We start from the raw sequence: 20416 nt of genomic DNA, 5'->3' as shown, positions 1-20416 counted from the left end.
TTCCACATCTGCAGAATCCTTAATTTGCATTACCATAAAACAACGTTTTGATCCCTTAGTGCTCCAGAAATAAGCTTGGAAATGCAGTTGAAATAACCAGAAGACGTGTGACGGGCTATGCAGGCCCCCTAGTTCTGAGGGGGTGATGTTTTTAGTGCTCTTCATAATTCGTCCCTCACATGGCTTAGCAGAAGTGGAATGAAATAGGCAAATGTAGGCACGTTAACGTAATACATCTAGATGCGTTAGCTATGCCTGTCATTGGAGCAGAATCTGGGTCTTTTAGGCACACAGTATTTTTTGGTCCATCTGCCCCCTTTCTTCTTATACAGGGAATTCCATGGAGGGGATGGCCATGATTCCTAATCATGTTTGGTGCCAGAAAAGTACTCCTTCAAACTACACTACTTAAGGCAGTTGTGCACTTGCCTTCAATTGGCTTAAAAACTGACAGCTGCCTGAATGGGTTCTTCAGGTCAAGGAGAATTGGACCCCTCTTGATATGGACATGTGTATTGCCAATCTTTGAGGAGCTGGCCATCTGCATACTGGTTAGCTGACCCTGGAGTGGAAGCAATCAGGTTTCTGGAGGTGGAAAAGAGGGAGGAGCCAGTACTTTATTCTGGAGTTACTTTGTGCTTGTAGTTGTTTGTCAATGGGTTGCACTGTAGGACCAGTATGAAGATGGTCCGTGCTCTAGAAAGTGTGTATCTGCAGACCAACATCACTGGTTGGGATTGTATCAGATTGCTTAAAGAGTTGGAAGACAGAGAGCTAATTTTGCCACTCAACAGCCTTGTGTGTGGCATTGTGGATTGTTGTTTTCAAAACTTCTCATGGCCACCTCATTGCCCTTTTAATAACTGTGATGTCATGTGGCCACAATTTTAAACAGAGGTTGGATGGCCATCTGTCATGGATGCTTTAGCTGAGATTTCCTGCATCGCAGGGGGTTGGACTGGATGACTCTTGAGGTCCCTTCCAACTGTACAATTTTATAATTCTATTATCTAAATAAGAGTTCTGGTTGCTGCGTCCCACAAAAGGCTATCCTAGTACTGGGAAAGGTGCAGAAACGGGGGTGAGATTATCACGGTGTGGTTAGAGCACTTCCCTGCATCAGGTTGGCCACCAGGGCTCTTCAGAATAACCAAACTATGCATTTTCCAAGGGGTGCCTTTGGGTCACCCCCGGGCGCAAGTCTAACCGCCCTAGGTGCATCCAAGAGTTCTGTGCATTGTGTGCATCGTTTGCTTAGCCTCTTCCATGTGGCAGAAACCCAGTCCTATGATGTCTGTGAGCAAATGGGGTGGAGGGGGGAGCTAGTCGGTCCTTTCTATCACCACCCTGCCTTTGGCTTACAAAGCCACCCACTCAAGAAAGGCGCTTCAAACTACTTATTTCAGGTGGTGCATGTTCCTTGTTGTCTTCCTTTTTAAGAGTGTATTAGTGGTGTCCTTTTTTTGTCCATTTCCGTGTTCAATCACATTCCATCCAGTTTGGCCAAGGCCAGCCTAAGGTGCCACTCCTCCTAGTGAACCCAGGCACAGTCCACCAAGAGGTTCTCCTGCACAAGCCATGGCTCGCATACACAACATACGTTTTAAAATGCATTGCTTCCCTCCAGGAATCCTGGGAGCTGTAGTTTAATCCTCATGGAGCTACAATTCCCAGCAACTGCTGTTCCCCAGATCCTTTGGGGAAAGCCATGCTCTTTAAATGTATGGGGTTGTTGTGGCCTCTCTCGACATGGAGATGCTCAGTCCACCTGTCTTATCCCCCACTCCACCGTCCTAGGAAGCATTAAAAATATACCAGAAGCAGCAGCCACCTCACCTAACCTAGACAGGGCCAACACCAGGTTCAGCTGCTCATTACTTGGTGCAGGCCTTAGCTGAAATTTCCAAGGTTCATTGGTGGAGAAGCAGCTCCCCTTTCGCAGGGAGAGCCAGTAGAGGACTGTGCAGGTGCTTTTTTGCTCCGTTGCCTTCCTTCCCTCCTGGGCCCCTGGGCCTTTTTTCGCACACACCCCCAGGTGCTTTCTGGTGAACAAAAGAGTCGCAAAGCCAAAGGGAAACTCTGATCTGCTTCAAGCAGATTGGAGAACAGCCTTTGCTCTTAATAAGGGCTGATCCGCTTTCAGAACTGCTTCAGGTTTTTACAGGCACTCAACAGCGGGGGTTGCTTCATTTGGGCAAACTGGGCGCTGCCTCGTCAACTTCTGCCAAGCTCCAGCTGCCAGCCTTCTTACTTCATCCAGCCCAGCAAGGTGGCACAGCCTGCCAGCTTCCTCCTCCTCCGTCTCTGTGTTGGCCCTTCTAGAACTCTGCAAGGAGGAGGATGGGGACAAAACTAGAATGCCTGTCCTTGCCTCTGGCTCCCCCTACTGTTGGGCTCCCTGCCTTCTGCCCTACCAGCCCCAATGGGCTGCACCCACCACTATTTATAAGCATGTGGCAGTCACCCACCAGGTCCTCTGAACAGTGGATATTTGCCAGGGAGCTGGTGCATCTAACGGATGCAAGTCTTCAAGTGTTATGTGGAATGTACCTTTTATGGAGGGGGTGGGTTCATTCTTGCTTGGTCCACATTTTGCTTTACCATACACTAAACTCTGCAGCTGTTCCCCTCCCCTGGGACCCCCCTGCTTGTCCATCCACATGGGATCTAGATCTGTGGTTCTTTAAACCTCCCGTGGTTTCGTGAGGAACCTTATTGAGTAGGCCTTCCTCAGTGAGATCACTAATGGCAAACAGGCTTCCTTGGAAGGTGGCTCACCTGCTATTAGCAATATCCCTGTGCTACCACAGAGGGCTTTCAGGTGTTGAGTTTCTCCCTTTTTTATTTCATTGGTTCTGCCCCTGCACATCACAGTTGCTGTGAAAGGCAGCAGAACCCTGAAATAAATGAGTAAAGCAGAGGGTGGGGGGGTGTCCCCCTTGTGTTCCCAGGTATGCACTCAGTTACTTCACAGGGGCAGTGGTGAGGCTTCCATGCAAGCAGACTGGTTCCCTGGGGATCGGGAGTTTTGACAACCACTGCTTTAGATGTCTTGAGACTGTAAAATAGTCACAGTTTTGTTGTTTTCAGTACTTTGACTTACACAGCAAATCCCTTCGTCTTGCACAAGTCACTGCATTTTTGCACAATTGTATGTGTGTGTGTTTATGGATCCAGTTTGTGCTCTGAAATTTCTCAGGTCTGTTATTGCACCAACCCCCCAAACACAATGTACTGAAATGTTTTTGCTGCAAAGGCAAACGGAACCAGCGTCACACGACGACAGTGGCAAACTGAGCACTAATCAAAATCACGAAAGCCACCCATTAGCTATTGCGTCCTCCCAATGTATATGCCCCTTTTCTGATTCCCCCACCCCCATATTTCACTTTTTATTTGTGTTGGTTTTGTGTGTGTGCGCGCCTGCCTATGAAAATACATTTTTAAACACTAAGGAGGATACAGGGACTTCTGAAAGGGAGGGGTGCAGGGTTAGTCCATGTCTCAGACATGTGAGTGTGTGTCCATCTGCTCTTCAATGGCTCTTATGTACTGCAGTCAGTTGTAGTGGTGACATTTTCCCCCATCTCAAAAAATAAACTGGATTTTCAAAATAGTGACTCTGCATTTTTCCCCTGTCATGGTAGATGGAGGGGGGGTATGTATCTGTTTGTGCGCACACATGCATGCACACCCACATCCCAGAGAGTGTAACATACTTAGCAGGTGTGTGTGCTGTGCATAACTACATGGCGTCAGCTGCTGCTCTGCGAAAATCATAGCTCAGCTCTGCTGAGTTTGGAGGCAGGAATGCCTCTGAATACCAGTTATTGGAAACCAACAGAAGGTGAGAGCTCTCTTGTGCTCAAATGCTGCTTGAGGCATCTGGTGGGCCACTGTGAGAAGAGGGTGGTGGGCTACATGGGCCTGATGTTCTTAAATAGAACAATACCCAAGAACATAGAAACTATCCTCTCCTGAGCTAAAACTTGAAGCAAGAGCAGGACTTTGCACTCTGTGTTGTTCCTGCCTAAGCACTTGTATTACCTCCCAACATGCATTGGGGGGGGGGTGTTGGATGACGTACAGAGTGAAAAGCAACAATACTGTCAGAAGAGATAGCTCAGTTGGTTAGAACATGGTGCTGATAACGCCAAGGTTGCAGGTTCAATCCCCCGTATGGGACAGCTGCATATTCCTGCATTGCAGGCGGGTTGGACTACACGATCCTACATCCCTGCCTTGACCAAACGGCAGTGCAACACTTAGCAGCTGAGGCAAAAGCAAACCTGAATTCCCCTGCGCCACCACCTCCCCCCTGCCCTTGATCTGCCAGCCAGCAGAACACCACCAGCAAAGGCTTTTGTAATCGTTTCCTTTTTTGCAGGAGTGGCGTCCTTGGCCCGCTCCCAGCCATAATTCCTCCCCACGCAATATGGCCTTGTTCCACTGGCACATTGGTGCTTTTATTGAGAATGCAGTCTTGGCTTTACAGGGCAGCGCTGGCTTTCCAGAGGGTGCCAGCTCCAAGTGGGAGTAGGACAGGGTTGCCAGACCCTCCCCTAAGCCTCCCCCCCAAACCCACGTTGCCATGGCACTTCCGGACATTCAGTCTGTCTGAATCTTCCGGTGGAAAAAAAATCCAGAGCTTCTAAGGAAGCAGTTCGCTGTCGATCACTCTCCTTCCTGCCCCCAAAAGTGGGCTCAAGGGTGGGGGACTGCCAAGGGGTTCCCCGTTTTCTCTCTCTTTTCTCTTTGCTTGGACGGGTGCATATTTTCCTTACGGTAAATTTAAAACTTTTTTGTTTTAAGCTTTCTGCATAACCCCTTGTTAAGATCCGTTCTCGATTTTTGCCAGGAACTGTTGGGCCCACCAGTCCTCAAGGTCTATGGGCACAAAATCTGAAAGAGAGAGAGAGAGAAGATTGGGTCCATTTAAGAGCACACGCAGAACAAAAATCTGCCTGCAAAAGCTGAAGGATTAGGCTAAGAAAATATCAAAACTATCGTTTCTCAAAAAACGTAGGCTAAGAAAATATCAAAACTACAGCTTCTCAAATAACTTAGTTTCTTTTGTTTACAAGAGTCAAACTCAAAATGGCCACAGAAATTAAAACCAATATAAAGTAAAGTAAAAGTTCAGTCATACCTTGGTTGTTGAACACCCTGGAACTTTGATGTTTTGGCTCCCAAACGCCGCAAACCCAGAAGTGACAGTTCTGGTTTGCAAACGTTCTTTCAGAACCCGAACAGGGCTTCCCCGGCTTCTGATTGGCTGTAGGAGCTTCCTGCAGCCAATCGGAAGCTGTGATTTTGTTTTCGAACGTTTTGAAATTCGAACGGACTTCCGGAACGGATTCCGTTTGACTTCCAAGGTACGACTGTATATACATTAAAATGCTGTAGAACACAACCTGCCCACAGAAAGAAGGAACTTATTTTGTATCCATCAACCCAATTACTATGCTAGAAACAGGAGATTGAGGGCCTCTCCAGCCTGGAGGGATTTTTATAATAGTGCAAAGACCAGGGTAAAGAGGTGCAATAATCCTGGTAACCATTTCCAGAGGGGTTGTTTGTTTAACAACCAATCCCTGTTCATAGGGAAGTCTGGGAACTGTGGTTCTGGAAGTGGACCAGGGGGGGTCTCCTTGCAATATGTCCTAGTGAACTGAGTAGGGATTCACTAGAATATAGATGCAAATTTGGCATTTTACCACTAAACAATGGCTCTTCTAAGTATCATGGAATGGGGGACAGGGTGCAGGCAAGGGAAGAAAGCTGAGAATTATTTTCCAGCTTGGATTTTTTAATCTGAGCCGGGGAAGAATCTAGGGGCTTGTAAAGGTTGCCTCTTGGTTCTGGGGATCTGGCTGACATCTCTTGTGTATCCCACGGCGCTTGATTCCATGCCACTCCTTGAAAGCAGGCCACACGCACTTACTTACCTTTCAATTCAGGGCCAGGTGTCTTTTCTGTGTATTGCACTGGACCAGATCTGCTGTCCCCTTGCTGGACGCCATCCAGCTGCTGCTGCACCTGTTGCCAGGCTGGAGGGTGGGAGAGAGGAGGGCACATAAGGAGAGAAGGACACTCCAAAGCAGCAAACCTCATGGAGGCCCCATTTTCTGGCTGACAAGAACTTGAGCTGCTGACGCCTTTCCTGAAGAAGGCTTTGGCCGCTTTGCAGGCCAAAGACTACGTAGCTTTCTGTGGGGAACTAGATCCAGCCTATGGGCCAGATCCTTAGATCCTTATCACCCTTTGCCTGTAGATCAAGTTTGACAGGTGGGTGGGGCTGCTCACCTGTCAATCACATGTCACAGTGATGTCAGACAGTGGTGGCTAATACCCATTAGGACTGGGAGGGCATTAGCCCAAAAGTAGATGGAGCTAATAACAGGCAGGCATAGCCAACTAATTCTAGATTTGTCCCCATCCTTCCCGCTGAGTTTTATGAAGGCAACACTGAATCAAAGCAGGAGGAGACTCACAGCCAGTGCCACCCTCTGGACCAGTTGGAAAGAAGGAAACAGGAGGTAGAGGCTGGCTGAAAGCAGGCTGATGCTGGCGGGAGCAGTGCCCCACTTGACCTAATGGACTGACCTTCACTAACATCTGCCGGCTCGTTTTCTTATCCCAGGAGTCGTCCAGACTTCCGCTTGTCTTGCCACTTTCCTCCGGGGAAACCTGCTCTCTACCGCTGAATCGGAGCAAACGCCAATCAGGTTTCCCGCGGATTAACATTTGCTCCGATTCAGTGGTAAAGAGTGGGTTTTTCCAGGGAACATGGTGGGGCAGACACATGCTTTCTAGGCACAGGAAAAGAAGTGTAAATCAACCCTTACAATCTAAGGCTTAGACCTGCTTGGTGGGTGGGGAGAAAGGAAGGCAACACCTGTTGAATTTTCCCTTTCAAAAAAATCTATATTTTTTTAAAAATCTGCAGACACACGTTAAACGTCACATATAGTTTTGACCATAGGCGTGATGGCGTGAAGACCACGAACTCCTTTACACCAGATCTCCTTAGACCAAGCTGCCATAGATGGGTGATGAGGGCCATTTACCTATTCAGGGCCACTGACCAATAGGAAAAGGGAGTCTGGGTGTGGCCAGAAGCAGAGGTGGGCAGAGCCTGCAGTTTTGCAGGATTGCTTTTCTCTCTGGCATGTGCACAACCGCAAAGTGGAAGAGGAACCAGTTCCCAGAAGGAAGAATCCAGAGAGCAACAGATAGCCCACACTGACTGGTGAGACTGAAGGCCCTGTGAAATTAAGCCAACCATTGCCGATCCCAAACCCCACACCTAGACAGAAGCATCTCCAGCCAAGCTGTAAGGAAAACAAGCACAGGTTAAAAACCTTGTTCCTGACCTCAACAGAGCAGCTCACCTACCTTCATACACGAACCGAACATTTTCTTCATGTGCCACGGTATAGTTTTCCTCTGTGGCCAACGTAGGGGGGGTCATGAGTGGGGGTCTCTTGCCATTTACCCTGTTGAACACGAGCTTTGGAGCTGGGCTGCCAAAACAGAGGCAGAGAGTGTTATTCTTCCACAGTCATCATTGTTGTTATTATTCAACCCTTCAAAGCATTTGCCAAAAGATGTACAGTGAGGAAACCAGACACACCTCAAATACTACATTCGTTGTTTTTTATTATTATTATTATTAGACTTGTTATGTCTCCAAGTGACTGACACATTAAAGACATAAATCTAAGTACATAATGCAATAAAATCAGAACAAACAACCCCCACAGGAAACTTGGCAGGATGCTAAGAACAAACCAACATCATCTCAGTCTGTCAAAAGGCCTGGTGTTAAAAAGATGTCAGTGAAGGTGCCAGGTGGACCTCGCTGGGGAGAGCATTCCACAGAAGGGAAGCCACAACTAGAATGGTCCTTGTCGCTGGTTGCCACTCCCTGTGCCTCCCTTGGAGGGAGAACCTGCTTGTGGTGCTTCCCTGCTCTGCAGTATTTTCTTTCTCCCCAGCTAGGAGAGATTATGTCTATCTTTGTCCACTGCCCAAATAAAGCAGCTGTACAGAAGGATTTGACACCTCCTGTAAGGCTGTTGCTGAGAACAGCAGCCCTGCAACCTGCCCATGGTGAGGGAAGGGAAGGCAACGCACAATACGTTTATAATGCTTCATCTCAGGTGCCCAATAAAAATGGCTTTATTGTTCAGTAAACTGCTGGGCTTACAAGGCAATACCTGGCCTGGCACCTATCGTAATACTTGCTCGAGGGCAATCAGAGCATCTTAGCTATTGGCGGAGGTGGGTGAGTTATAAATTCTTCAAAAAGATCAGCCGCAGAATAGATTTCTATGGGAACCCTGGTGGTTGCCTCGGGCATTGGGCTCAAGGCGGTGCTGGATTGGGGTGGGGGTGGGGTTCCTGTCATGATCTATTATACTCAACTATCCATTCAGCTGCTGAGGAAAAAATAGTGCAATCTGCTTCTGCTCATCCAGCATGAATAAATCAAAGATCTACAGATCGCTGCTTGCAAATTTTACAGGGATAAATTGTGTATGTAAAGAAGGGCATTGAAGATTTGAAACAAGGAACAAACAGGTGTGCCAAGGGCATGTAGTGTCTTGTATCCTGGACTAGGAGCTGGCAGACCAGGGTTCAAACCTCCCCTTGCTGGGAATAGTCTCTGGGCATGACCTACCTTACAGAGTTGTGAGAATGGAAGGGGAGAGCCATGTGGTGCCCATTGTATCCTGAAACTCAAGTTGATTTGATAAGGGAACCTTAACAATGCGACGGAATAAGGAATTTGCCAGGCTCCTCCACATAACCCAGTTATTATGCTTTCATCCTGATCTGCTTCCACAAAGCTTATGCAGTGGCCAAACTACATCCAGTTTTTATTGACTGTCTATTCTCATTTGCTTTGGGGGTAGAGTTATATGGCAATGGCCATTCAGCCCACTTTGCTTGTACAGTGGTTTAGGTCTTCCCATTAGTCATTTGTTCACCCCACACTTTTCAATGCATTTCCCCATCACTTTCCTGACTGCAAAAAGCCTGTTTAGAAAAATAGGACTTTGCAGTACTTTAATTGAGCATACCTTAAACTTATGGCCTGCAACTGAATCCCTGCTGCAAAATCCTAATAGTCTGGAGGCCACCCAAGTTTCCCCCAGCTCATACAAAAAAAACCCCAGAATGTCATACAAGGAAACTCGTTGATTTAATTTTTTTAAAGAAAGAGCTGTCTTTGTGTTCAAGAACGTACTGTATCAAGGATGCAATGCTGAACATCTTCCAAATCCATTAGTTCTCTAGATCAGGAGACCGCAACCGTGACCTGATTGTCCCCAGGCCAAATCCAGCAGTCCCCCAAAATGGAGCAATTGCCACGTTCCTTGCTTTTCCTTCCATGCCCAGTTCACTCTCTCTCCCAAATGTTAGGTGCATGGGGAGCAGGGAAGGCTGGTGCCCACTGGGGCTCCTAGGGCAAAAGGCAGGGAGCCCAACAGTAGGGGGAACAAGAGCCAATGAGAGGCGGAGATGAATCATTCTGGTTTGGTCCCCATTCTCCAGCTCCTCGCTAAGTTCTACAAGGGCAACATTGAGACTAAAGAGGAAGGAGCTGGCAGGCAGGACCTCCCCCTGAACTGGTTGTAAGTACGGAGGCAGGCAGGTGGGGGTGGCCAAAACAGACTGATCTTGATGGGGGCAGGGTCCCATTTGCCCTAATGGACCAGTCTTCACTGAGGGCAAATACAGATTTGGACTCATGCTCCATGTGCGATCAGTGGAACGAACATGTGTCAGGAAAACTTCCAGGGATAGATGAACACACCATTGGGAAAGAGTAAAGATTATCCCCCCGTCTCATCCTATTATTTCAACATACGTTTAGGTATGGAGCAAGGATTCTAACCCCACGTTAGTGTATTTTGCATCATCAAAATAATTAATCCAGAATTAACAAGCACACACTTGTGCAAGCCAAGTGGACCATGTCAGGTGAGCTGGGGGAAGCAACAGGGCTGCCAAGACACACCCCTTCATCCCCATTTCCTATGGTACAAGATTATGCCAGTCTCAAAACTGCCAGTCTCTCTCCTCAGCTCACAGGCTATACACTCTAAATAGTGACAGTTATCGGTGAAATGGATCTATCGGACCAGGCATGTTGGCCAAATGACATAGATCCCTTTACTTTAAAAAATAAACAAAAATAAGAGCCTATTTTGTTGTGAGTTGTTAATGTTGCTGCTACCTGCATTATGAAATGCAATCAACAAGGAGGATAACTGCAATGAAGAAAGGGCCCCAGTGCAGTGGCAGAGCATCTGCTTGGCATGTGGGTTCAATCCTTGGTTGTGGGTTCAATCCTGGGCATTGCCTGGTAAGGCAGGGAGATATTCCCTGCCTGAAGTCCTGTATACACTATCAGTGTTCCTTGACAGAGTAATGCAAGCTCGATCTATCTATCCATCTTGCTGGCTACTATATATTTGGGAAACAGTTTGTCTGTTTGTTTTCTGTAGGTTGGGCTGCCTCTCAAGATATTGTCACCAAACTTGGCATGAGGGTTCCCAGTGTGGGGGTGATGTCTTTGCCAACATTTGGACACCAGGCGCCATTCTGAATCAAGATGGCAGACCAAAATGTGACTTTGACATGACTTCACCCAATTTTTGATGGATCGAAACTCACAAATTAACACTATCCATTTAAAAATCAAATTTCCAGGGCTTTCTAAGAAGATCCAAGACACGTGTGTGTGTGTGTGTGTGTGTGTGTGTAGCAGGAAAGTCCCGGCTCTGAGGAGTTCCATCTGGGTTAAATTTCAACAGTAAAAGAGGACGCCACCCACCAGGCTAATAGAGGCAGAGTTCTCTAGTGGTTGGAGTGCCAGACCACAACTTCAGAGCCTCACCCTCTATTCCTCAAATCCTTGCTCCTCATAAAGCTCAGAGGGTTGCTGTGACGATAACTTTCCAGTGAAGGATGAGCATGGATATAGCCAAGGGGTGGGGGGCAGAGGGGGGCAGCTGCCCCCCCCCAATCAAGCAAGACAATAGAAATACTTATCTAACTGACCAAATCACGTTGGTTCTGCCCCCCCAACCCTGGCTACACCCATGATGGTGAGTAACAAATTTAATTATGATAGGGGAGGGGGGATAAAAATACAAATTTGCCACCTTGAGCCCCTTGGAGGAAGGGTGTGAGCTAAATGCAATAGCCAACAGGATAAAAAGAAACAGAGAGTGAATATGAGCTAGCTTTAACATTAAGGGCTCACTAGATCGGTTCTACAAAACCTCGCGAGCGCACCACTTCCGCGGCTTCCTAGGGCCTTTTGCCTCCGAGGGGCTAAGGATGGAAGAGGCAAGGATCCCCTCCGCTCCAGATTCCTGCGCCAGCACCAACTCCGAAGGGGGCCCCGCTGGGCTCTGCCCCGCCCTGTCTTTGGGACCCCCTCCTTGGCCCCGCCCCCTTGCAAGGGGGTGTGTCCGCTTCCTCGGCGCTTTCCAGGGGAAAGGTCGCCCGCTGGGCATGGGCTCGCGATCGATCTGGAAACACGCGCGCGCCCCCTCCCTCTCCAGCTCCAATGACGTCGCCTCCAAACACCCCCGCCGTGGCGAAGGAGATCCCCTCGCAGCCCAACACGTGCACGCACGTGCCAATGGGCGTCCCTGCTGCACCCAGCGGGCCCTGCGCCCACTCCCACCCGCACCGGCCCACCCCCCACCCCGACCCCCCGCCTCGCCTCTTACTCGTTTCCTACGAAAGCAGCCCGCCCTCCACGTGGGAGCCATGGGGCAAGGACAACCCCGGTAACCTTTCCACAAGGTCACCTCCCTCCCCCGTCTCTCCCCCCCCCAAACACCGGAGGGCTGCATGCCGCGGCGATGCCCCCCCCCCCACTCACGCCCCCTCCCCAAGCAAGTCGGCCCAGGCGGGATCACAGCGATGACGCACACCCCTCCTCCTCCCCCGGGCGGCTGTCACTGGAAGGGCCCAGCAGCAGCAGCAGGAGGAGGAGGCGCCGCATTAAGGAGATCGCCTCGCACGCGGCGCGCAAGGTCACCGCCGCTCCGGATCGTCCTCTCCGGCCGCCCGGCCAGGATTTCCCCCACCGCTGCCCAGGCAGCCATTGGGACCCAGCTCTGCGGTCCCGTCCCTGGCTGCGCGTGGGTAGGGGGAACCCAAGGGCCGCCTTCGCTCACCTTGACAGAGGCCACTCGCTAAACTGTTGTTGCTGCTGCTGCCGCCGGCGGCATTTCAGGTCGGCCAGTTTGCTCTCCACCTGCTGCGTGGGACCTGCGCGGGGGAAATAGAGGCAACGTCCTTAAGGGGTGGGGGGCTGCGATCGAGCAGGGCCAGGGCAGCGCGACCTCCCGCCGAGAGGAGCCCCATCAGGCCTGGAGGGAGGGAGGGATACGTCCCCCCCCCAACACACACACACGGATCAATTTTGCAAGGGAAGGAAGTTTCCCAGAGGCACGGGTTGGGGAGGATTCCGGAGGGTCCCGCTCCCTCCTCCCTCCCTCTCAAAGCACAACCGGGGGGGCGGGGGGGCGAGAGAGGAGTCACATACGCACATGCAGATTCATCCCCACACATAAACGCACACCTCCTCGTCCCGTCCTTACCTGTCCTCCGTTGGGTGGCTAACTTGCTAGGTCCCTTAGTGATGGTGTACATCATCTGCGTCTCCAAGCAGCACCAGATGAATGAAATGTGGGTCAAGGCAGGGAAGGGGGGGGGCGATCTGCCGCACGCGCACGCCCAACTAGAATAGTTTAGTTTTAAAAAATAAAAAAAGTGTGTGTCCTGCACACACAACTTTACATGGCAAGGTGTGTTTTTAAGAGCAGTAATACGTAATCATAATAAGATGCCTCTGTGCGCTCTCCTTTCTCCCCCACGTTCCGCTGATGGTGGTTCCCCCGCAAACCTTCCCAAGTGTTGTTGTTTTTGCTGCTGCTGCTGCCGCCTGTTGCAATGGCAAAGTCTTCCCGGCTTGCCTTTGACTTTAACTTCTCGGCGGCGGCAGCTGGACGCGGCGCGGTTCTCCTTTAACTAGGCGAGTGGGAGCGCGAGGGAAGGAGGCATGCCTGCAACACGCCCTCCCGCCCATCGCGCCTCTTAAAGGCGCAGCGCGGCGCTTGGCTCAGCCTAGAAGTCTGCCGATGACGGTGCAAGAACTTTTCCAAGTCAGAGGTCCCTTTTCATGCGTTGCGCAATTGCACAGCAGGCTTTGAAACTGCGGGAGAAGGTGCGCCTAGGCTACTCTCTTGGCTCTCTTGGGCTTGATTCACACGAGCACGCGAGTGCAGCAGGTTTCTGGGATTCTCGGCACCCCCAAAGCAATCCTGAGCTGCATAAAAGTGGGCTGGACCGCTTCATGGCAGCTGACCAGGAATAATATCTGGAATGTTTCATTATGTAAATAATTCCCTGCAAGGAGAAAACTACCACATCAGGGCTGTAGTCCAGTACACCCACACATACTAGATATTTACTTTTAAGGAGAGTAGTCTCCTGTGTGAACTATTGCAGCAAAAAACGCAAGGAGTCTTGTGGCACCTTACAAGACTTAAGACACATTTGTTATGACATATGCTTTCAGGTCTTACAGTCTACTTTAGCAGATTCAGGTAAGTGTTATCTTGAGTTGCAGGTATACACTGATGGAATAACTAGGGATAACACTTCATACATCTGATGAAGTGGATTGTGGGCCACATAATAAAAGCGTTTGTCTTTAAAGTGTCACAGATGGCTATGTTTTTTAATTTCTCTTTAATGGAAAGGAGGATTTAAAAATTTCATTCTGTTCCTAAGTGTTGTGCTCTGTTTTACCCCCTTATTCTGCCCCATGCCTAGAGAAAAGAGAGCAGTTATTCTACTTGCTGATTCAGGGCCAAATGTGTGAACTGGTTCTACTACCCAGGCTGGAGTAGAGGAACTGAATGCAGAGAAATCAAGGGATGTGCCAATCATGTGCCAATCAGCAGACATTTCTTCCCATTTCCTGATCAATCTTTAATCTTCCTGTGTGCAGTGAAAACATCTTAAGAACTAGCCTGCTGGGTCAAGCAATACGGTCCCATAGACCAGCTTGCTTTCTGTGTATTCTTAACACAAAATAATAATAATAAATTCGCTCTGTTTCTTATGTTCAGGCTGTGAGTGCCATTCCTTATGTTGCCAAAATATGGAACCACACACAAACATACACAAAATGGGAGGCATCAGCTGGCCTGCAGTGGGGGGGAGCAGTAACTCAGTGGTTTGCATGCAGAAGGTCCCAGGTTCAATCCCTGGCTTCTCTAGGTAGGGCTGGGAATATCCTCAGCCTGAAACTCTGGAGAGCTGCTGTTTGTCAGTGCAGACAATACTGAGCTAAATAGATTAGCAGTATGAGTCAGTAGCAGGCAGCTTCCTATGATCCCATGATTCACAGAAGGACAAAACACAACAACTGTGGGGAATGTAGAACAGGAGGGACTCAAAAACAGGCAGGGAGGGCTGAACGTGTTTGGAGACCATGGAACACTGCCTGATTGTGTTCAGGGGAGAATAAAATAAACTGGGGAGAGGAGAATGGAATGGAGTGGCTGGAATTCGGGACATGCAATATTTTGTTGCAGCCTATTTGTGATAATGATGACAATAGCAGGAAAGCAACAGTATTTCACACTCTGTAATATGTACATGTGTGCCCCAAGTATGTACACAAACTCAGGGAGAGCTGTGAGCTTGCTTTTGTTGGGTAATCTCATTTATATTATGTCTAAATTGAAACGAGCAATCTCTCAACTCCTCACCAACACAAAGAAGCCCTTCTCTTTTCTGACCTTTCATATTTGTTGAAAATCCCTGTTCACAGCAATATGTCATGGAGAACTGTAGGATGCTCTTGAAGAGTCATTCCCAAAATATAATTATAAATCAGTCTTTTCCAGCACTCTGTTTGAATGGCAATTCTGTATTCAAACTCTGTTTAAATGGCAATCCTAGTTGTGATCGCTTGATGTTCTTGTTCTCATTTTGAAAATATCTCTGTCCATATTCTGCAAATAAAAAAAAGCAATTGATACTATACTATACAATATTACACTGGAATGTTTAAATGTTTCTTTGAGTGTCCTTGAATCTTCCTGCCACACCATCCTCTCCTGCTACACCACCAGTTTACTGTTTGGGGAGTCTTTGGGCCAAAAAGCAGCATATAAATTTAACAAAATATAGCCAGCTTATCACTGTGCTCTACAGGAGAGAGCATTCTGCAGACACCATCTCATTAGGAGCTTTTAGTGCAGCAGAACATATCTTTGGAATTCCCTCCCATTATATACCAGACAAGCGCAGTCTCTGCTGTCTGATGCCTGTTTAATACCTTCCTTTCCAGCAAGCCTTTGAAGCGATTTTTTTTATCCCACTCTGTGAATACGTGAAATCATTTTCATTGTTTTGATACATGACATTGCTTTATGGTTTTGCAGTTTTATTGTAAAACTGCTTCGTGATGTTTTGTAGGAAGCAATTCATAAATGAAAGGAAAAACACAAATAATCAAATTCAATGCTTCATCAAAATATGATTCTCCCCCTCCTCCATTTTCTGCCAAAGGCGCTTCTGCTGAAGAGGATTCTACTCTCACCAAAGCTGGAAATAAAACTTTGGTGCTGCTGTTTCCTGCAGTCTGAGGTCCTTCAAGAAGGATGGCAGGTGCTCACTGTCGGAGCAGCTGCTTCTTTGTGCAGAAGGTCCCAGGTTCAGGCCCCCGCATCTCCGGGGTATGGCTGGGAGAGAGAACCCTGCCTGAAATCCCAGAAAGCTGCTGCCAGTCAGTGTGGACAATACTGAGCTTGATGGACCAATAGTATGACTCAGCCAGTATCATGCATCTTCTTATATTCCTATGTATATTAAGAGAAGTGCTTCATGGGAAAGCCAGTGGGCTCTGCCTTGCCTTCACCTTTCTCCATGTGCTCCAAGGTGAGCCAAGTTCAGAGGTGACCTTGGGAATTCCTGCTCTAGCTAGCCAAAGGTCGGCAACGTTGCAAGGGTGACTTTGTCTGTTTGTAGGTGAAAGGTGCCGCTTTCCTCCCGCTGTTGCATTACATGCCCTCTAGTCAATTGACTACTACTATTCAAATCCAGCCTACCTAACGAGCACTCGATGCCAAACTACAGAAGAAGTTAAATAAGATGGATGCCTCTTTGCACCCAACAAGCAGTTTTTTAATTAACTAATTAATTAATAATATATATTTAAAATGTAGATTGCGACAGCTGGGAAGGGCTGGTAATTCACAAGACCATATGTAGTGGGATTTTAAGCCTTCCCCCCCTTCTGCAGTGCTGAGGAAACTCTTCTGAAACTGGTACAGTATTTTGTATTGAGAAGAAGTGCCCCCCCCCACTTTGGCTGAGATGCAGTGACTCCCCTGCACACCCACTTAAAAACAAGTGGCAGTCTTTTTAAAAGGGTGATTTCTCCCTTGAAACTGCAGAAGTTTCACCTCCCTTCCTGCTGCAATCCTAATAATAATATAACAAAATCTGCATGTTAAGATATGTCCACATTAGTGACTTAAGCAGAGCCGTCTTTCCCATAGGCTTAGTGGTGCATTGCGCCAGGGTGCTGGCCTCTCAGGGGTGCCACAAGGAGTGGGAGAGCTGCCCGGCTTTGCCAGTGGCCTCCCCTTTCCCTGCATGCCCACCAGCTGCGCCCTGTCAACCATATGGCTGGCGGGCATGCAGCTTGCCTCCCAAGCCTCCACAGGAGGACAGCGATCCCTGCAGAGTCTTAGGATGGAAGCTGCGCCCCCCCCATGGCTGGCAGTGCACAGCTTCGGGGGGCACCCCCACTATCTGTGGTAATTTGGGGGCGCTGGGCAGATATTTGCACCCCGGTGCCGCATCTGCTAAAGACGGCCCTGGACTTAAGACACAGCAAAGTCTTAGAGCCATAGAATTGTAGAGCTGGAAGGGACACCTTGCCATAGCTGTCAACGTTGCCCTTTTTTAAAGGGAGATTCCCTTATTCCAAATAGGATTCCTCGCAAGTAAAGGGAAAAGTTGACAGCTATGCACCCCACCCTTCCATAATGCAGCAATCTTTAGCCCAATATGGGGCTCAAACCCACAACCCAGAGATTTAGAATCTCATATTCTACTGACTGAGCTATCACATTGTCATCCCTTCTTACAGCTGTGTTTCAAGCCACATTTGCACAAAGTTTCATCGACCCTTCCCCTCTGCAGGGAGGTGGGACCAATTCGGATAGTCCGCCCCCGCCACTTAATGGATCCAATTGGCTTCCAGAGAGTGGTAGGGGATGTTTTATCCCAAGTTGATGGCCTTTCAGCTGATTCCCTGGTGGCCCGCTGGAATGCGGAGTTAACCAGGGCTATTGACTGTCTGGCTCCGAAGCGCCCTCTCCGATTGCATGGAGCCCGGAGAGCCCCGTGGTTTTCCCCGGAGCTGAGGGTGATGAAACAATCGTTGAGACGGCTAGAGCGCTGGTGGCGGAAAACTCATTCTGAATCAGACCGGACACGGGCTAGAGCTCAACGTTGAGCTACCAAGTGGCAATGGCGATGGCGAAGAGGGCCTTCTTCACCGCCTCCACTGCATCTGCAGAAAACAGCAGCAGGAGACTTTTTCAGGTGGTTCGCAATCTATCGGAACCACCTGCACCACCGGGGCCTGGTAGGGACCCCAAGATCTCCTGCAATGCTTTTGCAAAGTTTTTTGCAGATAAAGTCGCTCAGATTCAGAAGGAGGTAGACTCCACCGTGGGAGCAGAGCCAGGGTGGGAGAGTGCTAGAGTTCTGTCTAGCCCTGTTACATGGGATCAATTCCAATCTGTTACCTCCGAGGATGTGGACAGGCTGCTTGGACAAGTGAAACCGACCACCTGTCTCCTTGATCCTTGCCCATCCTGGCTGATAAAAGCAAGCCAGGAAGGGCTGGGCGATGGGCTCTGTGGGGTAGTGAATGCTTCCCTCTGTGAGGGAGCCTTCCCAGACCCGCTGAAAGAGGCGGTCATTAAACCGCTTCTTAAAAAAACATCTTTAGACCCAGCCAATTTGGCCAACTATCGCCCAGTCTCAAATTTACCATTCTTGGGCAAGGTGATTGAGCGGGTGGTTGCCAGACAACTCCAAGCATGCCTGGAGGATGCAGACCATTTGGATCCCTTCCAATCGGGATTGAGGCCTCATCATGGGACTGAAACTGCCTTGGTCGCGCTGGTTGATGATCTCCGGCGGGCTAGGGACAAAGGTGAGAGCTGTTTCCTAGTTCTGTTGGATCTCTTAGCGGCCTTTGACACCATCGACCATAACATCCTTCTGGACCGTCTAGAGGGGCTGGGAGCTGGTGGCACTGTTATACGGTGGTTCCGCTCCTTTCTCCTGGGCCGTGTCCAGAAAGTGGTGGTGGGGGATGAGTGTTCAGACCCCTGGGCTCTCACTTGTGGGGTGCCTCAGGGTTCCATCCTCTCCCCCATGCTTTTTAATATCTATATGAAGCCGCTGGGAGAGATCATCAGGGGGTTTGGGCTGGGTGTTCATCAGTATGCAGATGACACCCAGCTCTACCTCTCCTTTAAATCAGAACCAGTGAAGGCGGTGAAGGTCCTGTGTGAGTGCCTGGAGGCTGTTGGAGGATGGATGGCGGCTAACAGATTGAGGTTGAATCCTGACAAGACAGAAGTACTGTTTTTGGGGGACAGGAGGCGGGCAGGTGTGGAGGATTCCCTGGTCCTGAATGGGGTAACTGTGCCCCTGAAGGACCAGGTGCGCAGCCTGGGAGTCATTTTGGACTCACAGCTGTCCATGGAGGCACAGGTTAATTCTGTGTCCAGGGCAGCTGTCTACCAGCTCTACCTGGTACGCAGGCTAAGACCCTACCTGCCCGCGGACTGTCTTGCCAGAGTGGTGCATGCTCTAGTTATCTCCCGCTTGGACTACTGCAATGCGCTATACGTGGGGCTACCTTTGAAGGTGACCCGGAAACTGCAATTAATCCAGAATGCGGCAGCTAGACTGGTGACTGGGAGTGGCCGCTGGGACCACATAACACCGGTTCTGAGAGATCTGCATTGGCTCCCAGTACGTTTCCGAGCACAATTCAAAGTGTTGGTGCTGACCTTTAAAGCCCTAAACGGCCTCGGTCCAGTATATCTGAAGGAGCGTCTCCACCCCCATCGTTCAGCCCGGACACTGAGATCCAGCGCCGAGGGCCTTCTGGCGGTTCCCTCATTGCGAGAAGTAAGGTTACAGGGAACCAGGCAGAGGGCCTTCTCAGTAGTGGCGCCTGCCCTGTGGAACGCCCTCCCATCTGACGTCAAAGCAATAAACAACTATTTTACTTTTAAAAGTCATCTGAAGGCAGTCCTCTTTAGGGAAGTTTTTAATGTTTGATGCTGTACTGTTTTTAATATTCAGTTGGAAGCCGCCCAGAGTGGCTGGGGAAACCCAGCCAGATGGGCGGGGTATAAATAATAAATAATAAATAATAAATAATAAATAATAAATAATAAATAATAAATAATTATTATTATTATCTCATCAGAAAGCAGCTGAGGAGGTCTTCTACTGAGAAGGATGGCCTTTTTGGTTTCCCTGTCCCTACAGCTCCCCCCCCAAAAAAAAATCTATCCACAAAGCTGTCATCTTTGCATACCTATTCAGCTAAACGTGCATTGTGCCAAGCAGCTGTCTCAAATGTTCATATTACCCTGCATCTGCTTTTCTAACCGGATTGGAGCTGGTTTGAGAAAAAGACAGCAGTATTTGTTAAGAATCTACAGGATCAATATGGATTGTGGCTAAGTTTGTGTGAATGTGGCTTCAAACTCTAGCCATGGGAGCCCGCTGGATGTGGAGGAAATGGAAATGGGAACTTGCATTTTGATGCAAAGATGTCTAGTTTGGTCCTTGAGCAACTGGGGGAAAGGGAAATCCCAGTACATACCCATCAACATTTCATAATGACAACAGGGGTGGGTGTGCTTGCAGTAGCACCCCAATTCTCACGAAACACCAATTCTTACAACGTGGATTTTTGAGGGTCTGCTGGATTCACATCAGAGAGCAATGTTGGTGGTGCTTTAAAAATTATATAATTGCACCGGTCGCTGGAAATGTTCCAAGGTCCATGTCCTCCTGGAAGCTGAGCTTGTTTACATGGATGAAGTGGATTCAGAGCTGGATTTACCAATGTCTGGGCCATAGGTGAAAACAGTTTACAGATTATCCCAAGGTATGCAGAAGCTTTCGTAAGTTGTGGGCAGATCATCTTTCTTATGTATCGGGCCCCCTATTCATACTGATGCAAAATTAATCCAAGAGTCCCACCCTTCTGGGAGCAGGGGGACACAAACAAGTGTCCTACATTATAGGCAACAAT

General features: G+C 48.9%; 1 protein-coding gene across 2 annotated transcripts; it reads right to left on the bottom strand.

Moving 5' to 3' along the window:
* Nucleotides 1-4440: 4440 nt before the first annotated feature.
* Nucleotides 4441-13147, bottom strand: MCRIP2 (MAPK regulated corepressor interacting protein 2). 2 transcript variants are annotated; one of them, XM_053365044.1, is made up of 5 exons: nucleotides 12636-13147; nucleotides 12210-12303; nucleotides 7399-7526; nucleotides 5949-6050; nucleotides 4441-4902 (listed from the first exon to the last, which is right to left on the bottom strand). In XM_053365044.1, exons 1-5 carry the CDS (start codon nucleotides 12688-12690, stop codon nucleotides 4832-4834), a joined length of 450 nt encoding a protein of 149 aa, XP_053221019.1. In that variant the 5' UTR covers nucleotides 12691-13147; the 3' UTR covers nucleotides 4441-4831. The 2 variants fall into 2 exon arrangements, with proteins under 2 accessions (XP_053221019.1, XP_053221018.1); XM_053365043.1 differs by lacking the exons at nucleotides 12210-12303; nucleotides 12636-13147 and adding an exon at nucleotides 11314-11603.
* Nucleotides 13148-20416: the final 7269 nt, after the last annotated feature.

Source organism: Podarcis raffonei, chromosome 14, assembly GCF_027172205.1.
Source record: "Podarcis raffonei isolate rPodRaf1 chromosome 14, rPodRaf1.pri, whole genome shotgun sequence".
Classification (NCBI taxonomy): domain Eukaryota; kingdom Metazoa; phylum Chordata; class Lepidosauria; order Squamata; family Lacertidae; genus Podarcis; species Podarcis raffonei.
Note: the sequence above shows the minus strand (reverse complement) of the source record. Positions and strands in the feature narration are given on the sequence as shown.

Excerpts from the sequence above, each read along its gene's own strand:
- MCRIP2 (XM_053365043.1), bottom strand. The coding sequence starts at position 11,537 with ATGCCCAGCGGGCGACCTTTCCCCTGGAAAGCGCCGAGGAAGCGGACA. Across the intron at positions 7,527-11,313 it reads CCTAGGAAGCCGCGGAAGTG|CCCAGCTCCAAAGCTCGTGT; the intron begins GTGCGCTCGCGA and ends CTGTTTTGGCAG. Across the intron at positions 4,903-5,948 it reads ACCTGGCCCTGAATTGAAAG|ATTTTGTGCCCATAGACCTT; the intron begins GTAAGTAAGTGC and ends TCTCTCTTTCAG.